General features: G+C 32.1%; 1 protein-coding gene across 6 annotated transcripts in view; it reads left to right on the top strand.

Moving 5' to 3' along the window:
• Positions 1–16,387, top strand: part of LRRIQ1 (leucine rich repeats and IQ motif containing 1) — a 210,475-nt gene that overhangs the window by 105,426 nt on the left and 88,662 nt on the right. For 2 of the 6 annotated variants that reach the window (XM_049626027.1, XM_049626022.1), the window contains 6 exons: positions 5,192–5,281; positions 5,943–6,064; positions 6,583–6,678; positions 6,925–7,007; positions 9,742–9,768; positions 14,944–15,045. In XM_049626027.1, coding sequence (XP_049481984.1) covers positions 5,192–5,281; positions 5,943–6,064; positions 6,583–6,678; positions 6,925–7,007; positions 9,742–9,768; positions 14,944–15,045 — 520 coding nt within the window. The remainder of the gene's footprint in view (positions 1–5,191; positions 5,282–5,942; positions 6,065–6,582; positions 6,679–6,924; positions 7,008–9,741; positions 9,769–14,943; positions 15,046–16,387) is intronic. The other 4 variants (XM_049626024.1, XM_049626026.1, XM_049626023.1 and 1 more) reach the window with 3 other exon arrangements.

A 16,387-nucleotide genomic window follows, 5' to 3' on the forward strand; every position in this document is an offset into this window, starting at 1 on the left:
TTTCTTTCTTTCTTTCTTTCTTTCTTTCTTTCTTTCTTTCTTTCTTTCTTTCTTTCCTCCTCTTTTTAACATCCTTATTTTCTAGACTTTCAAAGTTGGGTTATAGAATAATGATTTCTTTTCTGATCAAAAGCCAAATACATGATTAGAGTGCTTTGGTGGCTCAGTCAGTTGAGCGTTCGACTCTTGATTTGAGCTCAGGTCATGATCCCAGGTTGTGGGATCGAGCCCTGCATCAGGCTCTGTGCTGAGTGTGGAGCATGCTTAAGATTCTCTCTCTCTCTCTCTCTCTCTCTCTCTCTCTCTCTCCCCCCCCTCCCGCTTTCTCTCTCTCTCAAATAAAAAAAAGACAAATACATGGATATCTGGTTAAACATTCAATTGTGAACACACAGTTACAAATCTAAGTTCAAGTTTATTTTTAATATGTAATAAATTTGTTAGTAGTCTTCTAATAACTAGAAAGCTTTCCAGATCCTCAGTTGTAAGTTAAAGGATATCTGAACAGAAGGTTTTCTTAAGCAATAACTGAAATTTGTATAAATGTCCAGTGGTAAGCATGATATATTAATATACATTTTTAAAACAGTAGTATATTTATAATCTTGGCCATTTCTTCCTAACATTTTGAAAGTTTTTTTCAACGTTCTAAGTACTGCCAAATATACTTGATATTAATAAACTTGAACTCATATAAATCAGTAGTCTTGGTAATATTTTTTGGTTGTGATTATATAATTACTAAGAGCATCTTTAGCATTTTATATTAAACCTTCTCTTTGTGCTTCTAGAAATTTCTGAGATAGTAGTTAAAGAATTGTTCTGGCATCTTATAAAAGTTTGTGACATTGAATTAAAAACTAAGAAAAATGATTTTCAAAGTTTTCTTCACTTTTATGTATCAATTTAAAGACTACATTTTTCCCCAGACTTTAGATAGCTTTTTTAAGAAAGAGACTTCCATCTACATCTATGTGAAATGGCAAAGAAATCACTCTGCTTTGTGAGTCCCTGTCCTGCTGTAGAAAGGAAACAGCTGGAGTCCCAGAGAATGTAAAAAGGAGGTGGTTGGCAGGTGTTTAAAAGAAAAAAAAAGTTGTTTGTTTGTATATTTAAAAAAAAAGCAAAAACAGTGTATAAATCAAGCTTCTCACCTGGCAATACTGCTCCTTTTCCACAGTCAGTCCTTTAGTGGCACATTACCTTTAAAAATTTCCCCCCAATTTTTTTTATTGTAGTAAAATACACATAACATAAAATTTATCATCTTAATTTTTAAGTGGTATTCAGTGATATTAAATACATTCATAAAGTTGTGTTACCATTAATCCATATCCAGAACTCTTTTCATTCTGCAAAACTGAAGCTACATAGCTATTAAACAATAACTCCTTAATCCCCCTTAATATCCTAAAGCTGTAACATTCTAGTTTGAATTTATACCATCTTAACTTCAAAAGCATCCAAAAACTTTCTCCTTTACAGTTCCACCTCCACCACTTTTGGTTGTTGATATCACAAAATTGCCTCTGTATAAACCTAAACTAATAACTCCTTTAAATGAATTACTATCTTAAATTATGTGGGGAACTAAATGTGGAATTACAAGCCAAAGTAACAATAATACTAGCTTTTAAATTAATAGTTTTAAAATATATTAGTCTCAAGTCATATAGAAAACAAAAAGTAGAGTTACAAACCGTTGTTACAATAATATTAGCTTTTATACTTTCCCATGTATTTCTCTTTACTGAGATCTTTGTTTTTTCATATGGCTTCGAACTGCTGTCTAGTCTTTTCATTTCAACCTGCAGGACTCCCTTAGGCATTTCTTTCAGGGCAGATCTAATGATAACAAACTCTCTCAACCTGTGTTCATCTGGGACTATCTGAATTTCTCCCCTGAATTTGAAGGACAGTTGACAATATACGATTCTTGGTTAACAGTTTTGTTGTTGTTGTTTTCTTTCACCATTTTGAATATCTCAACCCATTGCCTTCAGGACTTTAAACTTTCTGATAAGAAATCTGCTGGATGTCTTAGTGAGGATTCCTTATATGTGACAAGTTGCTTCTCATTGGCTCCTTTCAAGATTCTCTGTATCTTTTGCTTTTGAAAGTTTGATTATGTGTCTTGGTTTGGGTCTCTGAGTTCCTTGTACTTCAAGTTCATTAAGTTTCTTGGATGTTTATATTCAGGTCAGTCACTGAATTTGGGAAATTTTTAGCCATTGTGTCTTCAAACATGCTCTCTACCTCTTTATTTTTTTCTGTTCCATCCGTGACTCCCATGGTACATGCGTTGGTACATTTGATAGTGTCTCACAAGTCCCTTAGGTTCTGTTCACTTTTCTTCAATCTTTTATTTTTTCTTCTATTCCTCAGACTTGATAATTTCCATTGTCCTGTCTTCACGTTCACTGATTCCTTTATCTACCTACTCAGAAATAGATCTCTCTAGTGAATCCCACTAGTGAATATTTTATTTTGGCTATTGTGCTTTTCAGCTCTAGCATTTCTTCTTGGTGTCTTTTTAGATTTTCTATCTCTTTATTGATATTTCCATTCTGTTTATATACCATTTTCTCTCCTTTTACTTCTTTGAGTGTCTTTAAAACAATTATTTGTAAAGTCTTTGCCTAGTAGATCTGCCATGAGGTCTTTTTGTAGGGGTAGTTTTGGTTGATTTATTTATTTTTGCTTTGAATGGGCCATAAACTTTTCTGTTTCTTTGTAAGGCTTGTGATTTCTTTATTTAGAGTTGGACATTGAATCTAATAATTACAGTAATTCTAGAAATTAGATTCTCTTCCCCAAGGTTTGCTGGGGTTTTGTTTTTGCTTTTATTGTTTTTGTTTTTGTATTGATTATTATAGGCTATCTCTGTGCTGAGGGTCACCCTGAGTTACAAACTTAAGGTCTTCTCAGGTCTTTTCTGAGCCTGTGCCTTTCCCTGGACATGCATGTTGACTTTCTAATTTCCTACATATATACAGATGCTTTTTAATGTTCTAGCCTTAAGGAAAAAAAAAAAGCATATCTTAGTCTTTAATGGCTCCCAAAAGATGAAATAAAGAAAAATGAAGGGGTTGGGGAGAATAGCAGTCCATGAAATCCCCTGGAGATCACTTAGCTGGTAGGGCAGGGGCTTGCAACAATAGAAGTGCAGCAAAGGATACCCACTTCTTTGCACCTCTGTGATCAGAAGTAATAATCAATGATCAGTGCATAGATACCGATACTTGGAGGTTACTGTCCTGATTGTCCACCCTGGCTCTACAAGCTGTGTGCAGGCTGCTCCTGGAACACATGAACAGCTGCCTGCCTCAGAGCCCCAGAGTATAGAATAGCTGCTACTGTGCTAAAAGCTGATATTGAATAAAATTAACCACAAATTACCATCCAAGTCTTCCCCTGGAAGTTATAAGCCTTCAATAGATGCCAGAATTCCAAAATAATTACATCAGATGGATTCTGCCAGTGCAATCATTTTCTAAGTTGGGAGACAGGTTCCCAGTTCTTCTTACTCCGCCATCTTCCCAGAATCTTCTGGGACTGCCTTTTATCATATCATCTCCACATTTTCACATTTTCTCTTCACTTTAGTAGTTTTCACCAGATTAAGAATTCGAATTTGATGCTAGCTGATATGCCATAGGCCTTGGTCTTTCCTGGGATGGAACTGGATTTTTCTTTATTTGTCATACACAAGGAAGAATTAAAAAATCTGAGCTCTAAGGGAGCCTGGGTGGCTCGGTCAGTTAAGTGTCCAACTTCAGCTCAGGTCCTGATCTCACAGTTTGTGAGTTTGAGCCCTGAGTTGGGCTCTGTGCTGACAGCTCAGAGCCTGGAACCTGTTTCAGATTCTGTGTCTCCCTCTCGCTCTCTGCCCCGTCCCTGCTCACACTCTGTCTCTCTCTCTTTCTCATAAGTAATGAAATAAACATTAAAAATTTTTTTTTAAAAATCTGAACCCTGAATCCTGTTTGCATCGTAAATAACACTTTTTAAACAAGATACATATTCTTAAACCATATGTAACTGATATATAACTGTGATATATGTGTTAAAATGTTTGCCTGGAAAAAATTGGACAATGTACCTGTCAAACAACTGAGTAGAGGTTTCCTATTTATTCAAATAACATGAATTTAAATAGTTATTCTAAGTTCTATAAGTAAAAATATGTCATTGCACTGCTAGCCTATAGTCAGGGTTTCTTAGTTTTTCCTTCTCAGTGGTCTTTCAAGAGATGGTCAAGAAACACTGAAATTGTATAAATGGAAAATTGCATTTAGTTCTCCTCAGAATATAATCATTCTAGTTTTTAAATCCAAAATGTTTGAATATTTTACAACCTTTTAAAAAACAAGTTCATGAGCATCTGATCTTTTCTTGTAAAAATTCCCGAAACATTATAGAACCACAGAAGTTTATTCTAAACCATATTAGATAATGCAAGCAAAAAAAATTTGGATAATTATATCCTAATTATATAACACTAGCATAATTAGTATACCATTGTGAAAATATAAAATAAATTTGATAATTACATAAATGGAATAAAGATAAGATAAAAAGTGAAGGGACTTAAATAGAATCATTTTAAAATTTAAATTTATATATATTTTTTATCATTCACACACTTGAATTAGAGACTATAATGTTAGGATTCATGATTTTTATGTTGCCACAAAATTCATTTTCCATCTATTCAGAAAATTTGTGAAATATTTGAAAAAATTAAGGAAAATCTATCTTATAGACAGTGTACATGGAAAAAATGATAGTAATATTAAAATAACCATAAATTTTCAATACTGAGGTTTGGTTGAAAATATTAAAGTTTGCATTAAAAAGAGATGAAAGATTCTGTCCCCCAGTCACATCTAGAGTTGGCTCAGAGTCATAATTATCAAACAGTTAAATACACGGAACAGTCTGCACCTCTTTATTTTCTGTAACACTTGAGCATTCAAATTCTCACTTTATCCCACTTGGGGGTGAAAACTCTTCTATTTTTTACAATGTTTGCTTTAAATAGATGCATAACATCTCACAATAGCAAGTAGCACATTTTCCTATAAATAAAAATCCTACGCTCTCTTAATGTTTGTAAAAGACAATTTCAAAGATTCTTTGTAAACTTTATGCAAACTGAACTATGTACATTAATGTTTACTATTTGCAGGCTGCCTTAGAGAAAGAATGGCTAGCTTTAGATTCCGCCCGCTTCCCTTCACAAACACTGCTTCTCCCGAACCAGCTGCACTGGCCAAAGGTAACATGTCATGGAAATCTCTTAATGCTCCATCTTTGTTCGTTTCTTAAGGTTATGCCGTGCTGCAGTGATTAATAATGCAATTTATTGACTTGAAAAACACAATTACTTTTAGAAGCCTCTGACTTCCTCCTCATCCCCAGATGTAATTTTTCATGTAGCTTTTCTTTCGTTTGCTTCTAATTTTTTTCTTTATTTTGGATTTCTTTCAACACTTTATTTCACAGTAGCAAAAAAAAAAATGATATACTTCAGCTGCATATTTGGCAGCAGACTAAAATCACTAGTTGACAGCACTTTAAAAATACAAAAATATGCATTAAGAGGGCAACAGCTGAAGATTCTCAGTCAGAGGTCAATGGACTGCAATATCTGTTATTTATTTGATAATCTTTGAAGTTTTTGTTTTTTGATATTTTTTAAGATCTTTGCTATTAATCACTCTGTATATGCAAACTGTACCAAAAAAACATATCCCTTACCACTACAATAAAGGACATTTACATGTGTATTACATAAATTTAATTTTATTATAATTTTCAGTTTTTGTATGTGTTTCCCTTGGGAGGCTACTGAATAATATGCATGTAAAGTAATATGATATAAGTGCTAGAATTTTTCCATTTATTTTATACTTAATATACATTATTTTTCTGATAAGTTCTGTGGAACCTTAAAATATGATGATACTTCACTGAATTTACCAAGCCATCCAGCTCAAGCGTGGCTATGTAATGAGAAAGAAAATTTGTTTTCATCAGAACACTCACAGTTTAATAGCAGGTAAGCTAAATTACTCTTTTAGAGGATCAACCCATAACGAGAATACTATACTTATTACAAAAGTGGTAAAATGATGAAAATTAAGTACAAATTTATCTGCTTAGAAGATGGGAAAACATTCAGTGTTAAAATGTAATGATTTTTACGGAGTTTTCAGTAAAAAAAAGAGTGTGAGGTAGCTTCATTAAAACAACTACAAAAGTGTCAGTGAAATAATGTCATTAACTGTTGTAAACAACTGAACTTTAAAATACTATGATATAGGTAGAGATAAGGATTAGAATAAAAATTCCAGGGCTGCATTTCTTTCGACAAAAGGATTGAAATATGCTTCAAGTAATTGAAATGTAAACATTTTAAATTAATGGCAGACTTTTATTACTTTTCAAGATAAAGTTTTTCTGTAACTTAAATAGATTTTATTTCTGAGTTTGAAACAACATAAATAGCTTGTAGTTTTTTAAAACGTGCTGATATTCTTGTGTTGATTCAGTTACTGTAGTTTTTTCTATCGCCAGACCAGAACACAGAACTTTGTCCTGGACACCTGAATCAAAGATCAGCAGAAAGAGTTCGCTAAAATCTGAAAAAGAAGAAAAAATTTCGAAAGAATGGTATGTGGTGTATTTTAAACTAAAATATTAAGAAATTGAGAGACTTTAAAATTTTTAGGATAGACATTTTTCAAGACTTTAAGAATTATTAGTTTTTAAGAAACTATACATCTGTTAAATTATAGGTTCTTAAATGGAATCTAATTTGTTTTAGTATGATATAATTCAGATATGTGTGTTTGTATATCTATGTATATATAAATGTGGTCTGAATATTTGTTTTTCCTTTATGCAATCTATTAATAGGGGCTTTAAGGACATTGCTACTGCTCAGCAAATGTTGAAGAGAGCACAGAAGATGAAATCAAAGAAATTAAGGAAAAAATTAGGTGGGTTGTGAATGCTCTTTGAATAATAATGTGTGTCTGATATTGAAGATAAATTGTCTTAAAATATTCTTTACCAAATCGTATTTAATAACATTTAATAAGAACCAAAATGAAATGTGCAGTTATGAATACGTCTAAGGTAATAATTCTGAAAACTCAACCAAGGAAACTTAGAGAAAATTATGTTATTACGTTAAATGATTTGTTATACACTTAAGTGCTATTTTCACTTTCCCTCTGTTTCTTATCTACTTTCTCATTGATTATTCTATCTATTGTGCACTGAGAATTATGCTGTAATTTGTTTCTAAGTTGGTTCATTTTGACAAATGTTGATTCTAGAGTGTCTGCTTCATGTGGTTATTCCTTTGTTTTTAAATTGCTTGATTATTCAATAAGCTATTTCTATAAGTTCGTTTGTTCCATGAACATTAGCTCTGAAGGCTTCACAACTTGACATTTTGGAAAAGAAGTACAGTGTATATCTTCACAATTATGTAGAACTTGGGAAATGTTCAGTGGCACCCTTTTTTTCTATCCCACTTGATTCTTCAAATCATTCTTTGGATACTTTTGATCATTTTAGTATCATTACCTAATATGTGGAGTAGTTTATAGGTGTCAGAGCAAGAAACAGCACATTATTATGACTTCATAATTAAAACTACTTAAAATTATTAGCATATTGTATGTAACTTTGCATTTACTTATAATTTTATAAATATTTACTCATGGACACATAGACTTGATATAAGTAATGTGACCTTTTTTTTAAAAAACTGGTTTTGAATTTTTCTCATTCATTAGCTTCTTTTGTAGATTTTGAGAATTTTTGAGATTTTAATGGCAGTGAAATGTTTTTGTAAAAGTACCATCAGTCCTGAGAAAAGCAAAGAATCTATATTTATCTTGTAGTTCTAGCTTATTTAAGTATACAAAGAAGCATTTAGAAGATTAATTTTTATCTTTATTAATTTTCCTATTTATTATTTAAAAATTATTTATTATTTCCTATTTATTATTTAAGTAATACTTAATGATGACTCCTTCTATTTATTATTTTAATCATTAATTCCCTGGTGGAATTCTAAGAAAAAAAATATATATATATTTTCTTTTTTTAAATAATAAGGGGTGCCTGGGTAGCTCAGTCAGTTAAGTGGCCAACTTCTGCTCAGGTCATGGTCTCATGGTTTGTGAGTTCGAGCCTTGCATCGGACTCTGTGCTGACAACTCAAAACCTGGAGCCTATTTCAGATTCTGTATCTCCCTCTCTCTCTCCCCCTCCCTCACTCACACTCTCTCGCTTTCTCCTCTGTCTCTCTGAAAAATAAAGGTAAACATTAAACAATAATAATAATAACCAAGATACTCATAGTTTCCAAGGAATAGCTGATATTTCTTGGCACAGTACTTTATTGATAAATTTCTGATGATTTATTTTTATATTCCAAAATGTCAACTTTCCTTTTTTTGGTGTTTGTTATATTAGTGACATCGTTTATCTTTTTGAGATAGTTCTAGTACTTTTTGTTGTGTGCTAACAGTTTGTAAAGTTTGAAAGATTGAAATTTTAAACATTTTTAAAGAAAAGGTAGCAGTGCCTGAGTGACTCAGTTGGTTAATTAAGCATCTGACTTCAGCTCAGGTCATGATCTCTGGGTTCCTGAGTTTGAGCCCCACGTCAGGCTCTGTGCTGACAGCTCTGTGCTGACTTGCTTTGTGCCTCCCACAGTCTTGTTTTATAAACTCCTATTAAGTTCCTCAGGACTCAGTGAACACAATACTATAAGGTGGTTCCCAAGGATTAGTAACTCCAAACTCTTAACAATAGTGAGACTTTGTTTCAGTCCTAGGGAAATGGAATCCAGTATAGTAAGTCAGAGTAGTTTGACAAACTTTTTTATTGCTTTGATGTATATATTTTTTTCATCTTCAGTAGTACCAACAAACATTCTTTAAATAGCTGTTTTGAGAATAATAAAAGTTTCTGAAATTCCTGGGGGAAGTTCAGATATTAGAAGTGGCATAAGTACTATTTCAGCCAATGTTCAACAAATAATTATTACTTATGTTCAAGGTCTATTTTTTAAAAGATATTCACAATGTTTGTAATAGTTTCTGATAGTGAAGCTAAGAAAAAATCTGTCTTAGAATCTATCTCTGGAAATGTATAGATCTTTCTTGCTCATTCTTATAACTAAGTGATTTTTGTTGTTAAAATCATTTTTAATAAATCAGCATAGTAAATAATATGTTTTAGCAAAAGTTTTAATAAGGAATATATGCTCATACAAAAAACCATTGTGTTAAAGGACAAAAATTAGACGTAATAATTATCAGGCAAAATCAAACATTTTTTATCTGTCACAAGGTGGCATGATAGAGTAACAAATGTAAAAGGACAACCAAACATACAAATTAACAACCTAATTTTAAATTTAACATTTTGCCAGTGGCCATTAAGCAGACCTGTTAGGTAAAGGTCTAAAATGGCAATTGTATAATTTTTATGGATATCATTACTCTAATTGCATGATTGTAAACCAAATTGCATTCTTACTACTGAGTTTGTACCCTTGTTAAGCTTTTGTTTTGCTTTTGTTTAATCAAAATATTATTAGATTAATGAAATACAAGTAATTTTTTTCTTTTAAATTTGAATTCCATAATGTACAACTTAATGATGACATTTAAATTCTCCTCATTCTTTTTCTCTACTGCCTCGTCACAGCAGATACTCAGAATAGAAATACTCAAGGTAAGATTAAGGATGAAATAATGAACAAGAAAATCAGTGGGATCTTCTCCAATTATAATACTTTAGTCTTTTACTAGATTAATAATGTAGCACTTATGTCATTTTGTATGTGTGAATGAATCGTATAAGATTGTACCTCTGGTTTTCTTCATACAGAAAAAGAACTTTCTAGTACATTTCCAGTTTACAATTCAATATGTAAAATCCTACTACCTTATTTAAATCTGCCTAAAATAATGGCCATAATTTTAAACTTTTACTAAGAAGTTAAAATGATGCTTTAGATACTTCAATTATATTAAACACTTAAAAATTAATAGTAATTTTCAAATATTCATGGATATATATATATATATATATATATATATATATATATTACATGGATAACATGCCAACTTGAAAATCATAAGCCACCAGAGGGCAACATTGTCCATAAAACTACGGGAGACTATCCATCTTTGTGGGGGTAGGGAGGGTGGTAGGTGAAACATCGGAGGATAGAAACTTTTAATGAAATGGAATCAATTATGTCCTCCAACCTAACAAAGCTGTAATCCTCAAGGAGTGGGGTATAAATGCACAGGTTATGGAAGCTTTAATTCAAATTTCTACCATGAAAAACCTTAGCACAAGTTGCTCAGTAGCATAATACTTCCCGTTTATATCTTATACGTGTATTTATTAGCCAAGGGATATGAGTCCACAATTTTTGTTTGAAGATGAGAGTGAAAATAGGGCAAAAGGCTGGGGGTCAATTATTCAAAGAAAGTTGCAGATAGGGGAGGAATACCACTGAGTTTGCTGACTAATAAAGAAGCAAGGGGCCAAGGAAACATACAGGGTAGGCAACCATCAGGGGAGAGTCAGTATTAATGACTTCTACTGGGATAAAAGAAGTCATCTGCTTTAAACAGAAAAAGCCAGAAGAGGGAGAGGGAAGAGGAATTGATTGGAAGTCAGAGGATGAAATCTAAAATTGTGAAGCGTTATATTTACTTAGTTTGAGTTTGGGTTCTGATTATTGTTATTCCTAGTAACTTATTGCTGTTTTTCTCATGATGGACATAAGCATGAACCAGTAATGACTGGTCTTATCTTTATGGAGTTTTTATTGGTTTGTCTTTTTGTATTTACTGTTGCCTCATGCACAGAAGTAATTTTAGAATTTGGTGATCTGTGTTGGAATTTAGCGAATACGCAGGGAAGGTTAGGGTGTATAACTACCATGGAAAGCATGATGTGCAAGATGTGAGTTGCTGGTTTACTGAAAACATAAGAGTTAATAACCTAAAAGTAATGAGCTTGACTGGTAGCAAGATTGAGAGGAACAGGGTCAGGGAAGAGAGTAAGTGCTTTGTTTTGATGTGGAACACTTCTCAGAGAGGATAAGTTCTGAGTATAGGGATTTGGGTGGAGAGCCCTTAAAAAGTTTAAAGGCTAAGAATATAAGGACAAAAACACAATGTGGTCTTTCAATATTTATCATATTTATGCATATCACATTTCAAATTTCATTGAGTGAAGAAAGAGTAGAATGAAGCAAAAGAAGTTAATTTAGTTCTAAAGGTAGGGCTACACTAGGGATAAGAATCATCTTGCAGCAGTTTGTAACACCTAGCACAGTGTCAAGTACATAGTAAGCACTCAATAAATACTTGTTCATTTTATTTCAGTGATGAAAATAGCTTGAGACTGTATTGGTAACATGTATTTGTAGTCAAGAATTAAGCCAGGTAGAAAATAAGTTAGACGAACTTTTTAATGTGACTTGAGCAGTCATGGGCTACCACAAAGAGATCAGGTTGCAAAATGATAAGGTAAACAATGAATGTGAAGGATCAAAAGGGACTAGAATAGATAGAACTGTGACAAAATTAAGTTTATTGATAATTTGTTTTGTTTACTTCAGTGATTTCTAAAAATAATTTATAAGAATTTTGGTCATGTGGTGCCTGGATTAAGCGTTGGACTCTTGATTTTGGCTCAGGTCCTGATCTCACAGTTTGTGGGATCATGCCTGGCGTCAGGCTCTGTGCTGAGCATGCTTGGGATTCCCTCTCTCTTTCTCTGTCCCTCTCCTGCTCGTGCGCTCTCTCTCTCTCTCTCTCTCAAAATAAATAAAATAAAAACATTTTTTGATCAAACATTAACTTCGTTGCGCTAGCAAAACAATAATAAAATCCATTTGAATAGTAAGATCCTTGAGGTGAAGACACTCCTTGTTCCCCACCTAATATCATACCTGGCATATGGTAGATATTCAATTAACAACTATTAACTGAATCAGCAGTAAATGAGATAAAAGTCACTAAATACCTTTGTGTGTATGTGTATGACTGGGTATGTATATTATAGTCATTTAAATATATGTTTCTATTTGGGAAGGCAAATTTAAATTAGTAAGTAAATGATGAAATAGTCATCAGACTTAAAACATATTTTACAGCACAGCTGTACTTTGCACATACAAAAAATGGGTAATAACCAGGTTTTTATGTATGAAGTTAACAAGAATAAGATCAACCAGTGAGCTAAGATTAGGACTGTAGAAACTGAAAAGAGATTATATAGGAGATGAAATAATTTTAAGGTTGTTCTAATGCCTAAATAAAGTTATGTTACTTAAATGAGATAATGAAGTGTTGAGTATGGAACCACACACATAATAGAAACTCAACTTACTTATAGGTTTCTTTAAGTATTTTATAAAGATATATTTAAAATCTATTTCCCGGACATTGGGCAAGCCATACTGGGTGACAAAAGATTTTTAAAACAGCAACATAGACTTGCCATTGATGACCTCAGAGGGTAGATTTAAATGTACAAAATTGATTTTATGATGCAAGAAAAAGGTTTCACAAGCTGAACTCTTTACAATAAGTTTGTATCCTAGCTTATTTTTTGAGGGTATTTTTTGAGGGTAAGAGTAGTGTCTTATTTCACAGTGGTATTTCCAGGGGCTATCACAATCAAGTGATTTTTTTCCCCCATCTAGAATACTGTTTCTTGCTTCTGTATTATCCCTTTGAAATTTGAATTAATGTAAGTTTTAAATAAATTAAAGGTTGCAATCAGAATGTTTTAAAATGAAAGGATATTGAAAATATAGCACTGTTTATGCGCCCTTGTAGAGTAAAATTTTTTTTTGAGTAAATTGAGCTAGACAACTTTTCTAGATATTTTTGTATGTATTCTTTAATCTTGATAATAATATGAGGAAAGTGCTATTTTTTTCTCTGTTTTACATATTAAGAAATCAAGTCATGGAGAGATTATTTGCCCAAAGGAGTACCAAAGTATTTATAAAAGATCTACAGCTATTATTCTGTGTGCTATATAAATAAAATGGGTAAAATGAAGCCAATTATGGACCATCAATTAATATCATCTTATTCTATGGAGGATTTAAGATCTTTTCTGAGAATAGAATTGCCAAGTTGGAAATATTATTCTTATTTATGTTGTGGTTATATGTTTACTAGCCAGCATTTGTTGAGCACTGACACTTTGCAGACATGAGTCTTGATGCTTTACATACATTATTTCATTAGTTCTCGCAGTAGTATTTCAAAGTTAATATTATTTCTCTTGCATAGAGAAGTGAAGGAGAGAGGGCAATTTTCCCAGAGTCACACAACTAGTAAAAATTAGGTCTCAGGTCTAATCCAGTTCTGTCGAATTGTAATGTCTTTGCTCAGGACGCGCATAGATGAAATGGAATAGCAAGAACAGGAGAACATGTAGAAAGATCAGTAGGTTATAAGGTATCATACAGAACATAAGCCCATGGTAATCTGTCTTCCCTGACTGACTAATGCTCCTTTTGACATGTAAGCATTGTTTTTCATAAATGACTTAGACAATATGTAATATATGTTTTATTAAATACATAGACACCATTTTTAAAAAATATGTTATTCTTATTTCTAATTTATGTTGAATTCGTATAGACACACCCAACTCTTACAATACCTTAGGTCACATATAATTATGAGACATGCCCAAATATTGACTAGTATTTTCCCTAATCTTGAGAAATATAATCTCTGTGAACCATGGAAATCATGCTTATTAGTAAGGGTAATTATTGCTAAAAGACTAATGGAAATCTTCAGTTTCCACATGCTTGAAAAATAACTCTACAACTACTATTCTGTTTTTCTAATAATATTCTAAAAATATGCTATCTTAGCATTTAATTGAAGTATGTAGTTTGAGCTTTACACTATTTAAAATCTTATTTTTCTATTTAGCATATTCAATGTTACTGCATTAGATATTAATTAAAGATTTTAAGTTATCCTTTTGCAAGATGATGTAAGATATTAAGAAATGTATGCTGCCCTTAAATGTGGTTTTATGTTAACCTACTTGAAATGCATAAATTTCCATTCTTTATTCTACTCCATTACTTACACCACTATTTTCTTTTCTCACAGTTCTTCAATAAGCAAAAAGTACAACTGCACCAAATCTCCAATTTACATTCCATAGAATCATTCATTACCAGTAAATTATAGGGCCCTATATTTACAATCATCCCATTTATTTTGTAAAATTAATAGATTTAGAGTGCTCTTGGCTATAAAATGTATATAGAATTTCCATAAATTCTTTGTTATGTAAATATAATACATTAGGACAAAAGCAAAACCGTTATTTTATCCATAAAATTAATGAAATGATCTTTGTCTCTCCTATCAGTTGTCTTGCTTACATCTCCTTTCTCCCAGCTCCTCATATGTAGAGGAGAGAATAGTAGGGTATATGGCCTTTCCTGTAATAATAGCTTTCACCTATTATGAATTTATAGAAATTTTACTTTATTCCAGCAGAAATCAGGAATTTAAGAAAGGAGCTAAAATAAACAGTAAAACAATTCCCAAAATAAAAAGATGATGCCATTACTAGAAAGTGTTTATGTGATTTTTTCACATTATTAGCATTTCTGTGCTCTGTATTAATTATTGGCTATGTACTTAATCAGAAAACCAAGAATATGTGAATGGTTAGTTACTATTTCATATTATGAAACTTTGACACAATTACCAATATCACAGTGATTTATAGAGTGGGTATTATTTTTTAATACTATCATAAAAAAATATAGCCACTTCAGAGATAGAATGAGCCAGAGCTGAACTTTTGTCTTATCTTGCTCTTTTTGTCTAGATCCCACTGTTTGCCTAGAATTATTCAAAAACAATGAAAATAAAGTTTCTGTTACAAAATCACCAAAGAAGGCACAGCCCAGAAGAGATGATTACTTTGAAGGTATGGTTTAATCATAGACACATAGGTAAAAAAGGTAAAGATGGAGTATGGAATTGTTGAATCACCGTATCATACACCTGAAACTAATATAGTACGTTAAGTAACTAGAATTAAAAGAAAAAGTTAAAAAAATAAATAAATAAAAGAATTTGTAGAAAAAAGATAAAGATGGAAAATTGTATCTCAAATAAAAATTTTAGGGGTGCCTGGGTGGTTCAGTTGATTTAAAATCTGATTCTTGATTTTGGCTCAGGTCATGATTTCATGGTTTGTAGGATCAAGCCCCACTGCACTGATAGCAAGGAGCCTGCGTGGGATTCTCTTTTTCTCCATCTCTCTCTGCCCTGATAGTGCGGAACCTGATGCAGGGCTCAAACTCACGAACAGTGATATTATGACCTGACCCAAAACCAAGAGTCAGATGCTTAACCAACTGAGCCTCCCAGGCACCCCAGTAAAATAAAAGTTTAATTCTCAGTAGTCCTAAAGTACATGTATGAAATATTATATATAAGGTATAATTAAATAAAAGTCAAAATATGTCTCTTGGAGCTAAAATACTAATTTAGTGCATCGATTCATTAGCATAGTAGTTTAGTATTTGTATCAGTGCTTACATAAATTTAAATTTCTTATATTTTTATGTGAAATCTTATAAAGCTATTTCATCAGTGTTACTAATTTTATTCAAATTTTACACTGACTGATATTAGCCAATATCAGTGGAAGTGAACCCATGTGGAAATGATATTCTAATATATTTACTTTACTGCCAATATACACAAATTGCATTAAATGTTATAAATTAAACTATGGAATTTTAAATATTTTACTATATTTGAAGCTTGCCCAACTGACTTTTGGGGTAAAGGATTTATACATCTAAATGGCAGATTATATTTCTGATTTCAGCATTTGGAAGAATTATGGACTTACATTATTGAACAGAAATATTTAAATATGTCAGAGAAGCCAACATGACTTACAATAAGTTTGCCATTGCTTTCTCTTTAATATTACAATATTCATAATTTTATCTATACTTTTGGATTATAATTTCTAATAGGAAAAATACATTTGAATGGAAGTAAACCACTTAGAATTTTTAATACTCTTCTATACATTTTAAATAAGTCTTAAAATTTATGCATTATTGGAGCACCTGGGTGGCTCAGTCGGTTGTGTCCATTTTTAGCTCAGGTCATGATCTTGTGGTTTGTGAGTTCAAGCCTCACGTCAGGCTCTGTGCTGACAGCTCGGAACCTAGAGCCAGCTTCAAATTCTGTGTCTCCTTCTTTCTCTGCTCCTCCCCCACTTGTGCTGTCTGACTCCCTCTCTCAAA

Source organism: Panthera uncia, chromosome B4 (genome assembly GCF_023721935.1).
Source record: "Panthera uncia isolate 11264 chromosome B4, Puncia_PCG_1.0, whole genome shotgun sequence".
NCBI classification, from domain to species: Eukaryota; Metazoa; Chordata; class Mammalia; order Carnivora; family Felidae; genus Panthera; species Panthera uncia.